Source organism: Schistocerca gregaria, chromosome 3 (assembly GCF_023897955.1).
Source record: "Schistocerca gregaria isolate iqSchGreg1 chromosome 3, iqSchGreg1.2, whole genome shotgun sequence".
Taxonomy (NCBI): domain Eukaryota; kingdom Metazoa; phylum Arthropoda; class Insecta; order Orthoptera; family Acrididae; genus Schistocerca; species Schistocerca gregaria.
The window spans coordinates 83,248,486-83,273,288 of record NC_064922.1 but is presented as its reverse complement, the minus strand read 5'-3'; the positions used below and the strand labels follow the sequence as shown (position 1 = coordinate 83,273,288).

At 44.0% G+C, this 24,803-nt stretch overlaps 2 protein-coding genes across 2 annotated transcripts in view; both read right to left on the bottom strand.

Annotated features, from left to right (window-relative positions):
* The window catches only part of LOC126354893 (GTP-binding protein GEM), a 1,071,510-nt gene that overhangs the window by 1,020,612 nt on the left and 26,095 nt on the right, over window positions 1-24,803 (bottom strand). The window lies entirely within an intron of this gene.
* LOC126354221 (coiled-coil domain-containing protein 1-like) lies at window positions 2,397-3,104 on the bottom strand. Its single transcript, XM_050003704.1, has one exon. The coding sequence runs from the start codon at window positions 3,102-3,104 to the stop codon at window positions 2,397-2,399; it is 708 nt and encodes a 235-aa protein (XP_049859661.1).

The following is a 24,803-nucleotide window of genomic DNA, read 5'->3' as shown; positions in this document are numbered from 1 at the left end:
GCTCTTCTTTGGATCTCCTCTATCTCCTCTGTCAACCCGACCTGGTACGGATCCCACACTAATGAGCAATACTCAAGTATAGGTCGAACGACTGTTTTGTAAGCCACCTCCTTTGTTGATGGACAACATTTTCTAAGGACTCTCCCAATAAATATCAACCTGGTACCCGCCTTAGCAACAATTAATTTTATATGATCATTCCGCTTCAAATCGTTCCGTGCGCATCCTCCCAGATATTTTACAGAAGTGACTGCTACCAGTGTTTGGTTCCGCTGTCATATAATCATACAATAAAGGATCCTCCTTTCTATGTATTCGCAATACATTACATTTGTCTATGTTAAGGGTCAGTTGCCACTCCCTGCACCAAGTGCCTATCCGCTGCAGATCTTCCTGCATTTCGCTACAATTTTCTAATGCTGAAACTTCTCTGTATACTACAGCATCATCCGCGCAAAGCCGCATGCAACTTCCGACACTATCTACAATGTCATATATAGTGAAAAGCAATGGTCCCATAACAGTCCCCTGTGACACGCCAGAGGTTACTCTAACGTCTGTAGACGTCTCTTCATTGAGAACAACATGCTGTGTTCTGTTTGCTAAGAACTCTTCAATCCAGCCACACAGTTAGTCTCATATTCCGTAGGCTCTTACTTGTTTATCAGGCGACAGTGCGGAACTGTATGGAACGCTTCCGGAAGTCAAGGAAAATAGCATCTACCTGGGAGGCTATAACTAATATTTTCTGGGTCTTCTGAACAAATAAAGCGAGTTGGGTCTCACACGATCCCTTTTCCCGGAATCCATGTTGATTCCTACAGAGTAGATTCTGGGTTCCCAGAAACGACATGATACGAGAGCAAATAACATGTTTGAAATTCTACAACAGATCGACGTCAGGGATATAGGTCTATAGTTTTGCGCATCTGCTCGACGACCCTTCTTAAAGACTGGGACTACCTGTGCTCTTTTCCAATCATTTGGAATCTTCCGTTCCTCTACAGACTTGAGGTACACAACTGTTAGAAGGGGGGCAAGTTCTTTCGCGTACTTTGTGTAGAATCGAACTGTTATCCCGTCAGGTCCTGTGGACTTTCCTCTGTTGAGGGGTTCCAGTTGCTTTTCTATTCCTTGGACACTTATTTCGATGTCAGCCATTTTTCCGTTTGTGCGAGAATTTAGAGAAGGAACTGCAGTGCGGTCTTCCTCTGTGAAACAGCTTTGGAAAAATGTCTTTAGTATTTCAGCTTTACTCGTGTTTCAATGCTATTATCGTCCCAGAGTATCTGGATATGGTGTTCCGAGCCACTTACTGATTTAACGTAAGACCAGAACTTCCTGGGATTTTCTATCCAGTCGGTACATAGAATTATACTTTCTAATTCACTGAACGCTTCACGCATAGCCCTCCTTACGCTAACTTTGACATCGTTTAGCTTCTGTTTGTCTGATAGGTTTCGACTGCGTTTAAACTTGCAGTGAAGCTCTCTTTGCTTTCGCAGTAGTTTCCTAACTTTGTTGTTGAACCACGATGGGTTTTTTACGTCCCTCACAATTTTACTCGGTACGTACCTGTCTAAATCGCATTTTACGATTGCCTTGAACTTATTCCATAAACACTCAACACTGTCAGTGTCGGAACAGAAATTTTCGTTTTGATCTGTTAGGTAGTCTGAAATCTGCCTTCTATTAGTATTGCTAAACAGATAAACCTTCCTCCCTTTTTTTATATTCCTATTTACTTCCATATTCAGGGATGCTGCAATGGCCTTATGATCACCGATTCCCTGTTCTGCGCGTACACAGTTAAAAGTTTGGGTCTGTTTCTTATCAGTAGATCCAAGATGTTATCTCCACGAGTCGGTTTTCTGTTTAATTGCTCGAGGTAATTTTCGGATAGTGTACTCAGTATATGGTCACTCAATGCACTGTCCCTGCAACCCGTCCTGACAACTGAGTGTCCCAGTCTGTATCTGCTAAATTGAAATCTCCACCTAAGACTATAACATTCTGAGAAAATTTATGTGAAATGTATTCCAGATTTTCTTTCAGTTGTTCTGCTACTAATGCTGCTGAGTCGGGAGGTCGGTAATAGCAGCCAATTATTAACCTAGCTCGGTTGTTAGGTGTAGCCTCCACCCATAATAATTCACATGAGCAATCCATTTCTACTTCACTACAGGATAAACTTCTACTAACAGCGACAAACACGCCACCACCGGTTGCATGCAGTCTATCCTTTCTGAACACCGTCTGTGCCTTTGTAAAAATTTCGGCAGAATTTATCTCTGGCTTCAGCCAGCCTTCCGTACCTACAACGATTACAGCTTCGGTGCTTTCTATCAGCACTTGAAGTTCCAGTACTTCACCAATGCAGCTTCAACAGTTTACAGTCAATCATAAGGACACCTGCACGACCACTGCTTATCACTGGCATCATCATCCAAATCCACATCATCATCATCATTACCAACCCCATCATCCAAACGCGCATCCCCATCATCCAAACGCGCATCCCCATCATCCAAACCCACATCCACATCATCCAAACCCACATCCACATCATCCAAACCCACATCCACATCATCCAAACCCACATCCACATCATCCAAACCCACATCCACATCATCCAAACCCACATCCACATCATCCAAACCCACATCCACATCATCCAAACCCACATCCACATCATCCAAACCCAAATCCACATCATCCAAACCCACATCCACATCATCCAAACCCACATCCCCATCATCCAAACCCACATCCCCATCATCCAAACCCACATCCCCATCATCCAAACCCACATCCCCATCATCCAAACCCACATCCACATCATCCAAACCCACATCCACATCATCCAAACCCAAATCCACATCATCCAAACCCACATCCACATCATCCAAACCCACATCCACATCATCCAAACCCACATCCACATCATCCAAACCCACATCCACATCATCCAAACCCACATCCACATCATCCAAACCCACATCCACATCACCCACCCACATCCACATCACCACCCACATCATCACCACCACCCACATCATCATCACCATCCACATCATCATCACCATCCACATCATCATCACCATCATCCACATTATCATCACCACCACCGATAGCTGGATATATTCCAGCCGCCGATTTTGCCCACACACTGCGACCTACAAGTACCCATAATGTTCCAGGATGCGCCACCAGGCCACATTTCGTTGGCTCGAAGACTCGGATTTTTCTCACGTCTTGGAATAGGGCTAGTAAACTGCGCCGACTGACTACCACACATTCACCTGGTTACACCTTCCACCTCTACACGGCCATTTGGTTTTCGTTTCCGTCATAATTACGCCTTCCACACCGCTCTGTCCCGCGAACCGTCTCGTCTTACTTTGCAATGTCCAACAAATACTTCTAGATTTCTCGCTCAACGATCATCGGTATTTCAATATTTTCGCACGTCTGTCTGCGACAAGCCAAATTTGATAACACACACTGATTACAAGCTTTTCGGGCACATCAGAAGTTAAATTTTGGAAACCCAGTTTAGTTTACCAAAAGATCAGTAGGCCATGTTTTCCTCTATTGTTCATTGTCTATCCAGTCTTCCGTTGCCTTCGGTATAAAAATAAATCAACTAATCCATTCGTAATTTGCAATGTATACCTCTCAGTAAGTTTCCCAAACAGTAGTCCAGTTTCGTAGCAAATGACGTTCGCGTTTAGTGTCAAGCTTTATCCGTTGTGCTGTTCTAGTCGTTGCTCTAGCAGTTTACTAGCAATTGAGGCAAACAGAACAATGTCATCAGCAAAACTGAAGTGGTTCAGATACTATCCAACAACATTACTCCTCCTTCGCCAACTCAATTCACAGATGAGAAATGATCCTCTATAACGGCTGAGAATAGTTTATCATGTGGAACCTTCTTGGCCCACTATATCGAGTTTCTCACTATCCTTTAGTACTGGCCTACATAATCTTCAATACACTGAAGTTTAATTTCTAAGCATAAGGACGTATAGACTGGATGAAAATGAGCAAATACATTTTCTCCAATGTATGAATCACAGGCAAACCGGTAGCTGATAATGATGATTCTTCTCTATAATTTCGCCCATCAATCGCAAGTGATATGTCGTAGTATATCCACTTCTAAGACCAGCCTTTCTATACGATTCAGAAGGTTCAAATGGCTCTGAGCACTATGGGACTTCTCTGCCTCGTGATAACTGGGTGTTGTGTGCTGTCCTTAGGTTAGTTAGGTTTAAGTATTTCTAAGTTCTAGGGGACTGATTACCATAGATGTTAAGTCCCATAGTGCTCAGAGCCATTTGAACCACTATGGGACTTAACATCTGAGGGCATCAGTCCCCTAGAACTTAGAACTACCTAAGCCTAACTAACTTAAGGACAGCACACACATCCATGCCCGAGGCAGGATTCGAACCTGCGACCGTAGTTCTCGCGCGGTTCCAGACCGAAGCGCCTAGAACCGTTTCTGTACGGTTGCTGACAGCACACTTTCAGCTTTATTTCCTCTATAGCTATTCCGTGCAATGCCTACCGTGTTACCATCAGTGGTAATATAAGCCAAAACGATAAAGTTCGAAGAAAGACATTCTGAAACCAGGAGAGGATTTGTATTGATGAGGCTATAGATACTGCTTCAAGTTAATTTCTGGATGTCATATGTATTTGGGCATAACCGACATGAAATATAGTTTATAGTGGAACCCATACCACGCACAGATGTATCAGAATTTGCAGAATATATATAAATATTTGTTTTCCGTCGCGACACAACCGCCAGATAATGGTCTAGAGACTTAAACTAACAGTGTAACAATCCGTTGTAAGCGGTGTACCAGCATAGAGGATGTTCCTAAAAATCTCAGAACCGAAGGGAAATATTTATTCATTAGTGAAAATCGTGCATGCAGTACGTAATAAGAACGTTAACTTTCTTTATATTGAAACATCAGGAGAGGTGTACGACGTGCGGTAACCCATGCCGTAATAAACGGCGATGGATAGTGTACGATGTGTTACACCTTTCCACTGTTGCATCAGGGCCACGATGGACGCAGATCTGTACTGAAATGCCATTCGTGTGTAATGTCGATCTTCTCGGGGGTGGTCTGGGTGGTGCGACCTGACCCATCTCGTCGTGTTCTATCGCCTTCCGTGAACTATTCTGCACATTCCCGTTGCACCTCCGAAACCCTTCGCCCCACGTGAGCAGTAATTTCCCGGGTGGATGCATCACATTCTCTCATGCCAATAATGCACCCTTTTTCAGACTTGTTGATCTGTCGGTACCACTCGCGCATACCTCTGCGAGGCATCCTTCTCGTCTGCTGAAGTCACACTGCTCCATTACCTTCGGTCTGTAGCGACAACGAGAACTGCAGGCCCATTTTACCGGAGGGTGGTGTTGCACCGCGATATCGATGTTGATCTTGAACCCGTGGGTAGATATGGTTCAAACGCTAATCATTTCTCCAGAACATACTAATGTACACGTCCTGCGAATACGAACGTTGTATCACTAGTCATTCAAGGTGTACTTCGTCAGAAAAACTGACATTGGCAGAAGTAAGAGCAATATTAGACTCTTACTGTCAGTAGCAGGAAAAGCGTGTCTGGAAAAAAGAATAAGTTAACATATGAAGTGAATTCAAGTCTCGGGAAGTCTTTTCTGAATGTATTTGTATGGTGTTTAGCGTAGGAATGTAAGAGAGGTGTCGACGTTTAACTGTTACGAAACAGCTCTTGAAATGTGGTGGTAAAGAAGATTGGATGGATTGTTATTCTAACTAATGAACATTTACTGTAGAGAACTGAGGAGAACAGACATTTTTGGGACTAGTTTACTAAAAGATGGGATAGGACTTGGGCTAAGGTATCGAGGGATAACCAATTCCGTGAAGAATGGGAGTGAGGACTAAGAACAGTACAGGGGATTCATGTCACAGCTACAGTAAGCAGGTACATATACAGGCCGTCTCAAAAAAAGAAAGCATACCGTAAGAGATATGAGCACTTGTTCATATTAGATACTATTGTAGCGGCACCACCATTTAGGTTAGGGAAAGTTAGTTTTGTGCGATATTTTGAGCACAAGTTTCAGAAAGGTGCTGGCCAGATTGCAGTGAGTTATGCATACCAACAGTTGCAAAGTAGAATAGAAGCCTCAGGGCCATCAAATTATTGAAAGACGTACTCCGAAGAATTTACAGATAATTACGAGTACGAACTGCGACCAGTGAACCTAACGGAAGCAGAAATTGGCAGTCTGAAATTTTCGTCGTATTTTGAAACGCGTATCTACAGACAATTGGGAGATGATGACGTGTTACAAGTCAGAGAGAAAAGAAAGTGATGCAGCGAGGATCCGATCTCTCAACCTTTCGGTTTCCAGCCCATGATCTACTGCTAGACCACTATGCCAGATGAGAATTAAATCCTGCTTCCTACAATCTCGGAGCATTGCTGTTGTCTCGATTGTAGTGGCTATTTGCTAGGTGGTAATGACATCATTTTCAGATCTTCAATTTAATTCGTCATAATTATATGCAAAAAGCTTTCTGGTGAATCAATGTATCTACTCGTCAAAACTGGATCGAAATGTTTGCAGCAGCTCCTCAGAAATTAGACTGCATATACAGGCGAACACGAGCAAGCAACTAGACGATTTTACCATTACGAGCATAATCTGTTTGCACCAAAAAATGGCAGTCCCAATAATATACGTATAGTACGCAGCGCGATGCATTGTCGGGACTTATTGACGCAGTTCTCTATGTGGACACTTTACGGTAGACTTCTTCGCCGTTATCACGCAATGAGTCGTGTCCACGTCTAGGTCTGATCCGAGGGAGTAAGAAAGCTGAAAGTTGAGAGCTGCTGTGCTGTCGAAAGACGTAAGTTGGGATTGCCATGCTCCGGTGCAAAGAGATTATGGTCGTAAGGTGCGAATCGTTGCAGTAGCAAACTTCCGAAATCTCGTGACGAGATCCCCTGACTCCGGTCTTTTAGGGTAGTGTGGTAGTGCGCAGGCGCGGTGGCCAGCGGTGGCGGAGGCTGTGGCTCTTTGGGCGGCCGCGGCTGGCTGGCGCTGAATGGCGGCGCTAATGAAGGCGGCTGAATGCCCGCCAGTGGCGGATTGCGGCGCCACCTGCCGGCTGGCTATCAGCTGGCGACACTACGCGGGCCCCCTGCCCCCGATCGCTACCGCGCAGAGGCCAACCAGCCAGCCAGGTCTTCCTCTAAGCTGCTAGACATCGCCTGCGGCTCTGCTCCGGCTGTCGATATCGCCAGCGCACACTCCACCGGCTGCTCGGCGTTACAAGACTTCTCGCGCCTCATAAACCCGAACTGGACGCAAAGACATTATCCGGCCTCTACGACAGAGTACTCATCTCCCAGGGCCATCTACATTATGAGAAGGCTGAAACTATTCCGCGATCCGTGTTACAGCTGACCTAGCTTACGGCGTCAAGGGTTACCCAAAATTTAATTTTCATTATTTCGTATACTTATGACGGAATTTTAAAAAATTCAATGAAGGCGTAATATCGAAAGCAGATGGAAACACCCGAAGAACAGTATTCGAGAAATAATTTCCAACGTTAAAGGAAAAACATAATTTGATTTATGAGAAACGTGCAGAGGAGAAACGTGCAGAGGAGAAACGTGCAGAGGAGAAACGTGCAGAGGAGAAACGTGCAGAGGAGAAACGTGCAGAGGAGAAACGTGCAGAGGAGAAACGTGCAGAGGAGAAACGTGCAGAGGAGAAACGTGCAGAGGAGAAACGTGCAGAGGAGAAACGTGCAGAGGAGAAACGTGCAGAGGAGAAACGTGCAGAGGAGAAACGTGCAGAGGAGAAACGTGCAGAGGAGAAACGTGCAGAGGAGAAACGTGCAGAGGAGAAACGTGCAGAGGAGAAACGTGCAGAGGAGAAACGTGCAGAGGAGAAACGTGCAGAGGAGAAACGTGCAGAGGAGAAACGTGCAGAGGAGAAACGTGCAGAGGAGAAACGTGCAGAGGAGAAACGTGCAGAGGAGAAACGTGCAGAGGAGAAACGTGCAGAGGAGAAACGTGCAGAGGAGAAACGTGCAGAGGAGAAACGTGCAGAGGAGAAACGTGCAGAGGAGAAACGTGCAGAGGAGAAACGTGCAGAGGAGAAACGTGCAGAGGAGAAACGTGCAGAGGAAAAAGTGACGCTGACGGAAAGATAATATAAAGCCGCCGCCCCCCCCCCCCCCTCCCCAGGAAACGCATCAATCCCCAATACGAGCGATGAGCAAAGACAACAACAAACAACAACATGATAAAAGTAGAGGACGATTTGAACTGTCGTACAGCAAGGCAGATCTATCACAATATATAAAAAAAATCTTTTGGTAAATTCACTACAACTGAACATTTTATTAAGGATCAGTATGGGAAGATACTGCCTACAAGAGCTCCATACAAGAAAGATGGAAGATTCATACATATCACTCAGCTGCTAACTTTAAATCTGAAGGACCTGATAATGTTGGTGTGCAAGTCACCGACCCATCAGCAAGGAATATAGAAACTGACACCTAAGAAGACTTGTGCTGAACACCAGACGAGATGACTGATCATCTTGTGAGCGCCGACTATAGAGGAATTGCTTTACGGGATGTCAAAATCCTATCGGTGTGCCTATTAAAAAGGCTGATCGCAATAGCGGAAGAAGTGAAATGCAAACTATCAGTGCTGTTTCAGCAGAAAGACACCCACATTAAATCATTTATTCACTCTAAGACTGATAACTAAGAAGGGCTCGAACTTCACTGTAGCTTTACACATACATTTCTAGATTTCAAAGAGGCCTTCGGTTGCATACACCAGCAGACACATCTAAACACAATGAAGGAATCTAAAATAGCCTCAAAACTAATAGTATCAGGTAAAATGGGTGTAGACGAAACAGTATGTTGTATTAAGGCATCTGTAGCAGAAACTCAAAATTTTAAGATACGCCCTCACCTGAGACAAGGACACGCCATTTCCCCCGTTTTATAAGAGACAATCAAACGGAAACGAGACAAATGGAAGAAATGTAAGTACACTATATTATTTCAAAATTAATTACAATAACTGTTAAAACTTCATGGAAAAATGCTTTCTACTGCATACGGAACCGTGATCCAACCCAGATGTGCACCTCTTCCTCCGAAGCAAATTGACGGCCAAGAATGTCTTTCTCCAGGACCCCAAAAATATGGAAATCGCACATCGAGAACTCAGGACTATACGGAGGATGTATCGGGGTCGGCCACACGTTGACAAGGTCTCATCCGGAGCCTCTATACAGTCCCGATTTCTGCACAAGCGATTTCCAAGTTTTTGGAACGATGAAGAATTTGCTTCGGACGTAAAGGTGCACTCCTGGGTACAATCATGGTTCCGTGGTTCCGTAGGCGGCTGCGAACAGTTCTCCTTGATGGTACTGACCGTCTTCTCTGAACGTATTAACAGTTGCGGCGATTAGTTTTGAAATACTAAACAGCTTACTTATCTTTTTGCATCTCATTCCTTTTCATTTGACTGCCCCATATACATTTCCCCTCGTCCTCAACAAGATCCATAGAGAAATGACTAAAACTAATACACAAGGGATCCAAATTTAGGTGGTGAACATTACTGACTTCATTCAGCATTCATAAAACTTCCAAAGCAGAATTAATCAGAGTGTCGAAAATTTACTATAAAATTACTGTGAATACAATATTACTGTTAATGAAGAAGAGAGAGACTACCGGCTCATAAGTAAGAACCACAACCTTTGGTTATAGATGGACTCATTTTAAGACAGTTGACCGCTTCAATTACTTAGGGAGTCTTTTAGTAACAATAATAGACTGGATATAGATGCCTCTCTTAACAGCCAACGAAACACTTTTTCGTTTTATCAGTCACAAAGAAAAAAATCTGCTAGTACTTCAAAATCTTTAGAAACAAGGAATATAAAATACTGTAAATATTGGAAAGGAAAATAAGAAATTTTTTGGACCTATGTACCAATATGACGAAAATAACATTAGAATGGAGAATAAGAAAAAAATGAAGAATTAAGAAATAGATACAAACACGGTAACGTTCTCGAAATACCAAAGAGGAGGTTAAACTGGGCAAGCCATTTCGCAAGAATAACGGAGACTAACCTACCTAGAATAGAATTCAACAGCAGAGACGACGGAAGGCCCAGAAGTAGGTGGCGAGGTAACATTGGATAGGACACGGCTAGGACAAACATCAAGAGCTAATGGGCAGGCATCGCGCTCGACAGAAGGACGTGGAAGAAGCTCGCAGAGCAGGCGTTCGTGGTGGGGACGGAGTGTTGCTGGCCATTTCTAATTGCCTCGAGACTCTCACCACAACTACGAAACATTTCACCTGAATTCCGCTTCGGTTTCGTTCACGTCTGTGCCAAACGGAGAGCAAAACTGCTTATAATGTTCTGTCAGATACTCGTACTCTTTTTAGACTTAGTAATTCATTTAGCCGGCCGGTGTGGCAGAGCGGTTCTAGGAGCTTCAGTCTGGAACCGCGCGACCGCTACGGTCGCAGGTTCAAATCCTGCCTCGGGGCATGGATCTGTGTGATGTCCTTAGGTTAGTTGGGTTTAAGTAGTTCTAAGTCTAGGGGACTGATGGCCTCAGATGTTAAACTCCGTAGGGCTCAGAGGCATTTCAACCGTATAGTAATTCTTTTAGGTACAAGAAAACAGTAGCACGTAACTTCTCTGCAGGGACGTGCTGAAGGCTTGTCCACATGGATCCCCACCGCAGACAGCAAAAAGTGACTTAAGAAGAGAAACGAGAAAGAAGTTTTAAGAATTAACCGGTAGAGGAGAGTAGTTCTCTTATTCCTCGTTTTCCTGTGTCCTGCTTTTTCCTCGGACCGAGACGGTAAACACACACTGCTCTCACCGTTTCGTTTCGTCCATCATTTCATCCAAGATGCATTACAAAGACAGGACTCTTACAGAATAAGCGTCTATCGCTGACGTAGTTTATGCGGCAACAGTGCACTATTGCTTGTCGCAAAACACGACTCCTAATGTTCGGACTTCTTGCTACTACTTCGCTATGCTACTGTTGGTTCTCAAAAGTCGGCAAACAAGCACTACACAAAATATGTTGTTTGACCGAATGTTTCCGATTTTTGGCTATTTCTGCCTACTGAGGAGTGAAGCAAGACACTATTATGGGACAAGCAAGCAAAAATAGCGAAGGGGCATGTAATTTACTTCTTTCTTCGCCCAGTATTTTGCTACTCCCCAGTTCAAGTTTGTACGACCTTCCGATTGAATGAAAATAGAATTCGGGATAGGTCTTCTAGAGATAAATAATAATATTAAGGGAGAAGTAATACTTCCTTTTATTAAAAACACACACAAAATTGTAAAATGTGCTAAATCTGCGTAGCAAAATTACAGAAAGGTAGTTTCACAAGGGGGACGGCGCTTCTGCTTCTCTGTCCAAAATTATGTTTCTTTCGTTTCGTGGTTAGGCAGTAGAAATGTAGATGCAATGACAGTAGAATTGCATTAGGAAGGAGGGATATTATGACGTCAACGACTGTGTCGTTAGGGACGAAGCACAAACTCGGGCTTGTGACGTGAAGGTAATTCTGCCGTGCCCTTTCATTCCAGAAGTCGCGTAACGCGATGAAGGAACATAACGGAGAACCTAAATTTGGTCGGTCAGACGGGGATTGAACCACTGCGCTCTAGGATACGAACGAATGCAGTGCCTGACTGAACCCTGTTGTAGCAACCAAACTCTGTGATTCCACAAGGCGTTCGGCGAGGCTGTTTAGCGGTGTAAGAGCTGGCGAGGTTCGGCGAAGAGAAAACGGAAGGTTTCCCACTAGTAAGTACCCAATCTGGGCACGAACTGCTAGCGCGTGCCAGGCGTCCAGCAACTGACAGCCCTGATCGTGTCGCCGTACAAACACACGTACGAGACGGAGTGTAACACAACAACACAGCGAATAACTTAAGAAATTTTCGCAGTATTAATGCTGCATTTCTGAGTAAAGGAATAATTATTATTTAATACATTGTGTCACTATTTTGTTAGTTCCGGGTGATCAAAAAGTCAGTATAAATTTGAAAACTTAAACCACGGAATAATGTAGATAGAGAAGTAAAAATTGTCACACATGCTTGGAATGAAATGGCGTTTTATTAGAACAAAAAAAAAGTATTGCTAGACGCAAGTGTATCGTGATCGACCGACATCTCTAGGGATGCTGAAAGGCAACATCCAAGGCAAATGCCTCACCCTAACTCCGGACATGCTTTACAATGCTGTTCACAACATTATTCCTCGACTACAGCTATTGTTGAGGAATGATGGACATGTTGACCATTTCCTGTAAAGAACATCTTTGCTTTGTCGTACTTTGTTATGTTAATTATTGCTATTCTGATCAGATGAAGCGCCCTCTGTCGGGCATTTTTTGAACGTTTGTATTTGTTTGGTTCTAATAAAACCCCATGTATGTCAATTTGTACCTCTCTATCTACATTATTCAGAGATTTATTCAGTTTTCAAATTTATAGTGACTTTTTGATCACCCGGTATTTTCTTAAGAATGAATGTGGTTTTGTAATTTAAATGCAGTATATAAAAAAGAATTAAGTAATAACATGTAAATACGGTGGACTAGTCGGGGCGATTTGCTGTCGTGAAGATTGAAAGAATATGTTTGACGTAGGTAAGGGCAGTGTGGCTGGGCGCGAACGCGCACACTGCGGTGGCTGCTGGCGGCAGGCTGGAACACGGCCAGGCGTAATTACTGTCTCGACTGCGCACAGGGGAAAAAGCGTCGAGAAGAATTAATAGGTAAGGACAGCACTGTGCGCCCGAAACTGTTTACTGCGAAGGTACTGTCTGGTAGCCCTGCGGTCTCAGGCGCCTTGCCACGGTCCGCGCGAGCTTCATCCGTCGGAGGTTCGAGTCCTCCCTCGGGAATACGTGTGTGTTGTCCTTACCGTAAGTTAGATTAAGTAGTGTGTAAGCCTAGGGACCGATGACCCAACAGTTTGGTCCCACGGGAACTTCTTGTTGTTGTGGTCTTCAGTCCTGAGACTGGTTTGATGCAACTCTCCATGCTACTCTATCTTGTGCAAGCTCCATCTCCCAGTAACTACTGCAACCTACATCCTTCTGAATCTGCTTAGTGTATTTATCTCTTGGTCTCCCTCTAAGATTTTTACCCTCCACGCTGCTCTCCAATGCTAAATTGGTGATCCCTTGATGCCTCAGAACCTGTCCTACCAACCGGTCCCTTCTTCTAGTCAAGTTGTGCCACAAACTTCTCTCCAATTCTATTCAATACCTCCTCATTAGTTATGTGATCTACCCATCTAATCTTCAGCATTCTTCTGTAGCACCACATTTCGAAAGCTTCTATTCTCTTCTTGTCTAAAATATTTATGGTCCGTGTTTCACTTCCATACATGGCTACACTCCATACAAATACTTTCAGAAACGACTTCCTGACAAATCTATACTCGATGTTAAATTTATCTTCTTCACAAACGCTTTCCTTGCCATTGCCAGTCTACATTTTATATCCTCTCTTCTTCGACCATCCTCAGTTTTTTGCTTCCCAAATAGCAAAACTCCTTTACTACTTTAAACGTCTCATTTCCTAATCTAATTCCTCAGCATCACCCGACTACATTCCATTATCCTCGTTTTGCTTTTGTTGATGTTCATCTTATATCCTCCTTTCAAGACACTGTCCATTCCGTTCAACTGCTCTTCCAAGTCCTTTGCTGTCTGACAGAATTACAATGTCATCGACGAACCTCAAAGTTTTTATTTTTCTCCATGGATTTTATTTATTTATTTATTTATTTATTTGGGTCATCAGGCTACTGACTGGTTTGATGCGGCCCGCCACGAATTCCTCCCCTGTGCTAACCTCCTCATCTCAGAGTAGCACTTGCAACCTACGTCCTCAACTATTTGCTTGACGTATTCCAATCTCTGTCTTCCTCTACAGTTTTTGCCCTCTACAGCTCCCTCTAGTACCATGGAAGTCATTCCCTCATGTCTTAGCACATGTCCCATCATCCTGTCCCTTCTCCTTATCACTGCTTTTCACATATTCCTTTCCTCTCCGATTCTGCGTAGAACCTCCTCATTACTTACCTTATCAGTCCACCTAATTTTCAACATTCGTCTATAGCACCACATCTCAGATGCTTCGATTCTCTTCTGTTCCGGTTTTCCCACAGTCCATGTTTCACTACCATATAATGCTGTACTCCAGACGTACATCCTCAGAAATTTCTTCCTCAAATTAAGGCCGGTATTTGATATTAGTAGACTTCTCTTGGCCAGAAATGCCTTTTTTGCCATAGTGAGTCTGCATTTGATGTCCTCCTTGCTCCGTCCGTCACTGGTTATTTTACTGCCTAGGTAGCAGAATTCCTTAACTTCATTGACTTCGTGACCATCAATCCTGATGCTAAGTTTCTCGCTGTTCTCATTTCTACTACTTCTCATTACCTTCCTCTTTCTCCGACTTACTCTCAAACCATACTGTGTACTCATTAGACTGTTCATTCCGTTCAGCAGATCATTTAATTCTTCTTCACTTTCACTCAGTATAGCAATGTCATCAGCGAATCGTATCATTGATATCCTTTCACCTTGTATTTTAATTCCACTCCTTAACCTTTCTTTTATTTCCATCATTGCTTCCTCGATGTACAGACTGAAGAGTAGGGCGAAAGGCTACAGCCTTGTCTTACTCCCTTCTTAATACGATCACTTCGTTCTTGATCGTCCACTCTTATTATTCCCTCTTGGTTGTTGTACATATTGTATATGACCCGTGTCTCCCTATAGCTTACCCCTACTTTTTTCAGAATCTTGAACAGCTTGCACCATTTTATATTGTCGAACGCTTTTTCCAGGTCGACAAATCCTATGAACATGTCTTGATTTTTCTTCAGCCTTGCTTTCATTATTAGCCGTAACGTCAGAATTCGATTTTAATACCTACTCCGAATTTTTCTTTTGTTTCCTTTACTGCTTGCTCAATACACAGAATGAATAACATGGGGAATACGCTACAACCCTGTCTCACTCCCTTCCCAACCACTGCCTCCCTTTCATGCCCCTCGACTCTCATAACTGCCATCTGGTTTCTGTACAAATTGTAAATAGCCTTTCGCTCCCTGTATTTTACCCCTGCTACCTTTAGAATTTGAAAGAGAGTATTCTAGTCAACATTGCCAAAAACTTTATGTTTACAAATGCTAGAAACGTGAACTCACCACACAAAAAAAAGAGCTTACTGCCATGCATTGTCGGCGATCACCACCTTACGCTGCACCAGTAGCCACTCATTGAAGAAAGACCATACCAACTTTAGTATTTAGAAGTGTATCGAGGCTAGCCAACCCAATAGTTTCAAGTTGTGAAGAATTACCAACTTAACGTTAACACCGTGTTACAAATGCGTAAACATGAACAGTTACCAAGTAGGGTCCTATCCAGTCATTATTAATGAAAAGAAGAGTAAAATTGATGAACTAAAGTTTGATAATTTCTTTAAAAAAGTTAGAAAACTTGAAATTTTATTGAGGCAGGTAGTTAAAGATAATGGAAATACATCCGACAACCTGTGGGAATCTCTAAGTAGCGAACACGAGTATTGCGGGCAGGGACTGCGGCTATTTGGCGATCGGTAGGTGTGTGGATCGTCCGCGGAGCGTACCGAAACAGCCCGCGCAGTCGCGGTGACGCTGTGTCCCGGATGGCGCAGTGGTTACCGCACCTTCCTAGTGAGCAGGACGTCCCGGGTTCTAATCCCGGTCCGATACACGCGTTCGCTCGTCGCTCGTTGCCGCTGATTTCGCATAATGTCCGCTGCACCTGATAGTCATCCATCGTCAAGTTACATATGGTGTTTAACGCCTGCAAGACCTATTCCTTCGTAGTAACAGACACCATCCATTCAAATGAAGATAATGAACTTAGTTGCTCAGCGAAGTCTTTAATTAAAAATCCACTATTAATATTCAGTGATTATGGAAACCACTAATTTCAATGAATTTTTAAAGATTATTGTAGATCAGTATGCTTGATTTCCTTGTGTGATCAATAATTTCTGCTCTCATTTCCAAAATATGTTAACAGTGTTATGCAAAAGCTAATCAGTAGTTATTTAATGAAAGTCACGCGCTAGTAAGACATATTTAGCTTAACAGAAAATATTTATTTCAGAAAAATTGCAATATATCCAACTTTAACAGTAGGCAGTACGTTGGGCTGCTATTTATCACACAAACCGAGTGTCACACAATTAGCGCCCTTGTGAGTATGCTTAGTGGAATTTGCTTTACTGATTTCACGGTTAGATTTATTTCAAGTCCCTGCCTGTGATTTTTACTCTGAGCTCGTAGCAGTGTCACTGTGCCCGCTCCCGCCTGATTGTCTTGCTCTAATTATTACGTAAATATTTTTTCCAGTTGAGTAACAAGTATACAATTGTTCGCTCACACGGTGAGCCGGCGATCGTTTTCTGTAACCAATGCAATGTAAACGAAAACTATTTAACTTCATTATTTGAAATTTCACATACTACTTTGCAGGTTTAACATTCGTCAAAACTCTTTCGATCGTTATTGCGTAGAAGCAGTCGAGCAATAACAGTGGAGTTATAACTGATGCTACACTTTTTTTTAAGTTGTTGTTCGGAACTTACGCTTTTTCCCAGATAACAGGGACACTAGGAGCACGTGTCATCAATTGTTTCAGATATGCGAAAGCGCAGGTCCGTTATTCACGCAAATAGCCAAAACATTTCTGTGACCCGTTTCCTACCGAACTGAACGTGAGGTCCAGACACGTGCGTAGTGCACCGCTTGTTACTGCCAATGAGGCGACAGATTTTGTTGTAACATGCCGCTACGTGACGTCACATTTGAGGGCAGAGAGACAGCCGCCCTGTAGCGGGGCAGCACAGCCGATAGTTGCCCATGGAGGCGGAACCTACAAAACGTTTCAATACTATCAGCAGAGACAAGTGAGCGTTTTTGAACTCTACAGTATTGTCGCCACTTACATTTAGGCACCTTTTCACCGAGGTAGTTTCACAGCGCGGATCCACTGTAAGCGACGTGCGTTTAACAGTGAAGTCAGAGAATTCAGGGAATTGCCAAATTCAGTGTAACACAACCCCCTCACGCGTTTCCGGTGTTTAAGCCACTTACGTCGGGTATAAATTACAAGCTCGCTACCAGCCCAGGCCCTTCTTCACACACAAAAGATCAGACCGAACTGGAAAATTCTATGGGACTGCACGATCTCAATTAAAAGGGTTTAAATTGATTCACTCAGGTTATGCAGAATCAAATCACGAGGTCAGGCGAGGAAATACGAGGACGTGGGAAATTAATGAAACGTGGGCTGTGCACTCCAGTGACGAGGGATGCCCCTCACATTATGTTTCATTGTGATCACTGTCGCCTTTGTGCTGCTCGGGAAAAACAACACTGAAATAGCCTGAGGAAACGTAAGCATTGGGCCCACTATATTTTCCAACGAAGGTGACTACGTGATAAGTCAGAAAGAATACGACGGGACATACGGTAGTAGTTTTCAATGACAACATTTATTCTTAAATTGACATGCGAGGAAGAAGGTGGAACGTTCCAGCTCAGCAGCTGGCTGGCGCATGAGCATGAAACAACTCACGAGAAAGAATAAAAAACGGACTCCCAAGGTTCTGTGTTGGCTCCACTGCTTTTTAATGTTTACATCAGTGACATGATGGACACTGAGTCAAGTAAGGTTTGCTACGCTGGTAACATGGCTATAGGTACTCAAAGTAAATGGTTAGAAGATGGTGAAAGAACTAAGTGCTGACCTAGGAGTACTAAACCAGTACTACAAAAAATGGAGACTCTGCCCGAACCCAAATAAAACAGAGACCTGTGCCTTCCATTTAAATGACAGACTAGCAGACAGAGAACTAAATATAACTTTCTGCGGAAAAAGGAATTAAACAAATTTCCCAAATATTTAGGCTTAACTCTTGACGCGTCACTTACCTTCAAGAAATACCTGGAACTAACTCGCCAGAAACTGAAAACCCGGAATAACATCATCCAGAGATTAGCAGGTACCACATGGGGAGCGGATGCAAATACACTACGTGTTGCAGCAATATCACGCGTCTATTCCGTAGCAGAGTACTGTGCCCATATGTGAAGTAGGAGTGCCCGTGTAAAGAAGATTGACGCCCAGATCAATGAAGGCATGAGGACAACAACAGGGACACTAAAGTCTAGAATGGCTTCACATCCTCTCAAACATCACTCCGCCTGAAATCAGTGGACAGCAGGCAACAATTCAGGAACGGCAAAAAATAAATCATGCAGATAAGGCAAGAGTACCACCCATACACCAAGTACTAGAGGACCGCTGTCGATGTCGCCTTAATCAAAGGCGCCAATATGGGAAGACAGAACACTTGCCCAAGGAAATATGACTGCCACAAATCCTGGAAAACCAAGTGGAAAAATAGTGACATTAACCGACACTATATAGAGGACCCCAGCCAACATCTCCCAGGAATGCAGCTTCCTCGTCAAATCTGGTGCCAGCTTAACCGTGTGAGAACTGGACACGCGAGAACTAAATGCATGCTGTACAAATGGGGCGCCGATGATAACCCAATGTGTGACTGTGGAACTGATGAACAAACATTACAACATCTGGTGCAAGGCTGCCCACTGCGAAGATTTTGTGGTGACTAGAGAGACTTCGTGCAGGACAGCCCTGCTGCCATTAAATGGCTGTCACATTTCGACGAATTGTAGCTGTGATTATATTTCAACGTTGCTCAGATTTAATAATGACTGGTGTTTGTTCTGTTTGTATTATTATGTGTGTGTGTATATTTGTATTTATATGTTATGTTATGTAAATTTATGATGTCAATACCGCACCTGCACTGGTAAAGTCATACGATAAATAAATAATAAATAACTCACGAGATTACGTTAAAGTAACAACTTTGTACATCTTACCTGATCGTATGGGACGCGAAAGAGGAGGAATAAGAACATAAAGCTTAATGCACTCAGATTGGATTCACACAAGAAGAAAAAGTTCGTAGATAAATCAATCATTACCATAAGCAAGCAATCGCGCTGGAGGTGTATACCCACTGGCAGAAGTTTTCTGATATAAGTAACAGACACGAGAATTCGCTCTTACAACATACACTAAACAGCCAGAATATTGCGACCACCGTCCTCCTATCGGTATAAACTCGTCCAGGAGGTAGCAGCGCCACGTGGCGAGGAACGAGTGCCGCTCAGACACACGCACGGTGCACGTAGCATCGGTGAGCGTGCTGTCCTTGTGTAGAACGGGGGAGGCGCGCGCGGTCTAAGTTTGGTCGACGCACATTGCGATGGCTCCGAGCCTCGACAAACTGCACGAGTTGTCGGCTGTTCGAGGAGTGCTATGGTGTCTTCAACACGTGGCGAAACCAACGTGAAACCACGTCCAGACGTCGTGGGTTTTGGCGGCCACTTCTCATCACAGGCGTCGTACGCTAGGCAGCCTAGTAAAACAGGACAGGCGGCCGACTGTGGAGGAACTAACGTAAGCCTTCAATGGTGGGCAGAGAGCAAATGTGTCTGAACACACAGTACACCGACTCCTAACGATGGACCTCCGCAGCCGACACCCGGTGCACGTGGCAATGTTAACTCCACCACATCGGTAGGCACGTGACTACCGGCCAATGGACGTACGCGCAGAGTGTTGCAGTGTCTGATGAATCCCGATACGTTCTTCATCGAGCCCATGGGATGACGCGAATTCATCGTCTTCCAGGAAAAAGATCCTTGACACCTGTACTTCGGGACGGAGACAAGCTGGCAGCGGCTGCATTATGCTCTGGATGCTCTGCGGAACATTCGTATGGGCATCTGTGGGTCCACTGCAGCAGATGCAAAACACAATGACGGTCAATGAGAACCGTGCACCCGTTCATGGCGATCGTGTTTCCCTACGGCAGTAGAATTTTTCAGTAAGGTGATGCGCCGTCTCACAGGGCCACGAGTGTGACGGAGCGGTTCAAGAAATACAGAGCCAAGTGATAGACGTGCGCTTCATTCACCATTCAGTGCTCGTATTTCATATTTCTAATCCCAGCATTCTGGTACTAATATTCAGGGAATATTAATAATTTCTATGGGTTGCCTGATTTCTTTGACGATTTTTACAGATTGTCTCACACTGATCTGTGAGAGGAGCTTGGTAATAGAAATTTTCTTTATTTATGGGCGAGGGCAGCAGTCTTCCTAGCAGCCATGATGGCTTCACGTTTCCCATCCCTCTTCCGATCGCCAGGGTAGCACGTGGTGTCGTTTGAACATTCAGTAATGGCCATAGTTTCTCGTGTTCTCAGTTCCCCAACCTGCCTTACCAACCTTGTAAACGCTATTTCTGCTCAATTTTAACGTCGCGAGGTCGCCTCCCTGTGAAGTTCCGGCCCTATGATTGGCCAGTTCAGGCGCGCGCCCCTTTGTCGCGGGTGGGCGCCAACCGCCCTCCGCGGATGGGTGGTGGACAAAGGGGCAGTAGAGGCAGCTCTAGTGTGACCGTGCCGGAGACCGGAGGCGCCGCTTCCAGGTAAGCATGAGCGCCGGCGTGCACTGTGGATTCGCGCCCTGCGGCCCAGAGGGAACCATATAGGTCATTGTGTATATTCCTTCAGTACGGTTTTATTCCTTCAGTACGGTAGGCTACCCAGCGATTCACGCACAGTAGCATCTTTCTTGGTCTTTGGCTGACTCATTGTGGTGGTCGTTGCACACCTGTTACCCCTTCCATTACTAAATGGGATTCTATTTGATATACGGCGATCGTTACTAAAATTCATTTCCTCCTGCTATCGTTCCGTGTTATGAACGTACATCGGGCTAGGCTGTTGAACTCGAATCTTTCTTACCCCCACCCCAATTTGGTTGTATTATTGTTCGATTCTCAACTGTTTAATAAATGAGTCCGTTAATCTGACATTCTCTCTCATTACGTGAACTCACCCCTAGTGTAACAGAATAATGCAGAACTATAATGGTTGCTATAAGGTCGTGCAGGTCTCGCGCCATTAACGATAGTACAAACATTCAATATGGCGCGCCTGGCACGACCATTGCAAGCATGGCACCGATAACAGTAGTAATAATGTTCAACTATTCCCCACAGACAAACTGAGAAGTGTTCACGGCTCAGTGTGAGTACGTGAGCACCAAATCCACTTGATGTGGTGGAAGTAGCACCTACAGCAAGGAATAGTAACATGTAAAATAAAAACTAGCCACCCCTTTTACAGAGTTCCAATGAATGTACAGGTCCCCCGTTTCGCCAGATCTGAGCTCCATCGAACACATTTTGGATGTGACAATATGGCGCCAGAACTCGTCGCCCCATCCCCAGAGTTTACAGGAACTGGGTAACTCATGTGGATATGTGGTGGCAGCTCACACCAGCGGCCTACCGAGGCTCCACTGCTTCCGTGCCACAGCGCGTGACTGCAAACGGGTCAAACTGCAAACTATAAGAAAGAAACTACGAAAGCTGAATGTCAATGGTTCATCAAACAAGTCATCCCCAAAAAACAAAAGTGGTTACTAAAATCCCTCAAAACTACGAAAACGCACGTTCTCAGATAACACGTTAGACTCTGATTATTGAGCCTAGCTAGGATCACGTGTTGAAATACAGATACTAGAGCTGAGGGCTCACTGAGCTAGCAGCACGAGGGAAGACGTGTAGCTGAACACGCCTGGAAATCGCTACACTGAAGCACACATTAAGCTCAGGAAATTAAAACAGAAAGATAGACACTCAAAAGAACACACAGTTATTCTCACATTCACACAAGGTGAAGATCGCTATAACTTGGCCTAGTCAGTACGCAGTGGAGAACATTCTACTCTACAATGTTCCCAAAGAACACAGCAAACCCAGAATACTGAGTAAATTGAATCCTCGAATACTCCCTACCATAAATGAAGTATTAAGCTTTTAAACCTACACATCCTAGAGAAAAAGATAAAACGCTTGAGTTAGGAGGAAGAATTTACACATTCACAACTACTTTGAAGTAGTAAGACAGCGGTTAAGAACTACGAATCGAACTCATCAGCAGCTAGCAACAGAATGATACAGATAACAACCACCAAGATACTCTTCGCCCAACGATAGGAACTCTAGGTTCGTTAATCTGTACCCTCAGCAGGCGGAAGGCGTCTAGTCTGCCACATACCTTGCAGACCCTAAAAGGCACACACACTCCCATTCTTTCACACAAAAGGCAAGGTATAGGAGGAAACTTGATAATATAGGATGCCACTACATAAATATGACGAGGATTACACAGAAAAAGTAACTGAATTACATAAAATATAATAATTCTGATGCAGAGCACAAGCTGCTTGCATTTAACCTTCACATAATTATTCAATTTATATCAAATACCTTCATTTCTTCTGAGCGAGTTTGAAAAAGTACACCGCGGACGTGCTATGCAGAAAATGTAACGGGAGCAATATAAAATTGGTCATATTTATCACGAAATGATTCTATAGAGACGTTTCACCAGCCATCTTTGAGGTTACCCGAAGAAACACGGAGCACCGAATTACTGGTAGTTCCTGACAGATCCCTAACTAACTGGTCGTGCTAAATATGAATGAATTATGGATGGAGCGAAACAGGGAGACTCCACATTTCTATATTTCCGGAAAACATGACACGGTGTCCCACTGCAGACTCTTCATACGGAACAGTTCCCAGATATATGAGTGGCTCGAATACATGTTAAATAACCGAACCCAATACATTGTCCTCGATGGCGGCTCTTCATCAGAGGCAAGTGTATCGACAGAAGTGCTCCATGGAAGTACGGTAGAACAGCTCTTATCCTCTATGTACATCATCGAGAGGACAGGGTGGGCAGCCACGCTGCTGCTGCTGCTGCTGCTGCTGCTGCTACTGCTGCTGCTGCTGCTGCTGCTGATGATGATGATCTATTGTACGGGAAGCTGTCGTTGAGTGACTGTAGGAGGATACAAGATGACTTAGACGGAATTTTTAGGTGGTGTGATGAATTGCAGCTAGTTCTAAGTATGCGCAAGTGTAAGTTACTGCAGAAACGTAGGAAAAACAAACCCATAATGTTCGAATATAGCATTAGCAGCGTGCTGTTTGACAGTCACGTCGCTTACATAATTGGGCGTAATGTAGCAAAACGATATGAAATGGGACAAGCGCTTATGGATGCTAGTAGGAAAGACAGATAGGCGACTTTGTTTATCAGAGATTGTCTTAGAAAAGTGTGAGTCATCGGTAAAGTATATAGAGCCTGGTGCGACCTATTCCTAAGTACTTCGTAAGTGTCTGAGAGCCGCACCAGGTCACATTAAAAGAAGACAGCGAAGCAGTTGAGTGGCGCGTTGCTACGTTTGTTACACTTAGGTTCGAACAACTCACGAGTACTACGGAGATGCTTCGGGATCTCAAGTGGGAATCTCTGGAGGAAAGGCAGAGCTATTTTAGAGTAATACTATCCAGAAAATTTAGAGAACCCGCGTCTGAAGCTGACTGCAGAACGGTTCTATTGCTGCCACTGTCCATTTGTCGTGAGGGATGGACAGTCGTTTTTCCGTCGCTGTGTTTGCAGAGTGGAGATGGAAAGAACATTACTAGTAGTGGTGCACGGTAGAGTATGTGTGTTTTTGTTATAGATTTAGAAAACAAATAGCAAATAAAATGTGGTTCCTAATTTCATTTTTTGAATTTCATGGTTTCCGCATTTCCAGAGCAGGAAGGCGTAAGAGCGGGAAATAAATACATGATAGAGAAGCATGCATGTTTCGACGACGCACGCTACTTTCTTCAGAGCACACAGTTCACTTGGTCGGCTGCTTGAATGCAATCCGGTACAAAAAAGTCCCACACCGGAATCAGACTAAAAGTGCACCGTCCGATGGACAGACTTATCTCAGGATGGATACTGACGCACAGTCGCACGTCCGTACTCCCCTGATTGCCGCACCATAGTTACTGACCCGCAGAGTATAGCTCTGAATGCCGCACACTCTAATGTCCACAATTACTTTGTATAGTGAGCGCGTCTCAGCACTTTCTTTTCTCTTGGAGCCCGTAGCTACGTGTACCGCGTGGAGATATTTTGATATTTCATTATATTGTCTGTCTTAATACGCGTCTGTGAACGAAGTGGAAATGTTTTTTACTTTTGTTAAAGGCTAGTAATGGCCCAATGTTTACTTCGCACATTCCTTAAAATGTAGTGCACAACTGTTTCTTTAACGCCCGGCATGGTCAGACAAATAAGTTATACGCTGTCTAACATTTATGTTTTGAAGTACGACGGCAGTATTGACACTCCAAGATATAGTGGCTGCAAGTGCCAGCAACGATGCTAAAAGACTGTTCTACATTGTATCTCAGGCTTTGTTAGGACTTGGAAGAAATTTCTAATGTTTTTGGTTGTGTGTTGTCTTCGTAGCGGAAGTAGAGAGAGATACACAGAGTGAGTCACTAACTATTGCCACTAGAGTAGCTCTGAAAGTACGATAGGACCCGAAAAGTTTGTGGGACTCACTGGAGGAAAGGCAGTGTTATTTTCGAGGAATACTCTAGACAAAATTTAGAGAACCGGCGTCTGAAGCTGACTGC

What these genes read in the sequence shown, in the direction of transcription:
- LOC126354221 (XM_050003704.1), bottom strand. Translation starts at nt 3,104, where the DNA reads ATGGTGATGATGATGTGGATGGTGATGATGATGTGGATGGTGATGATG.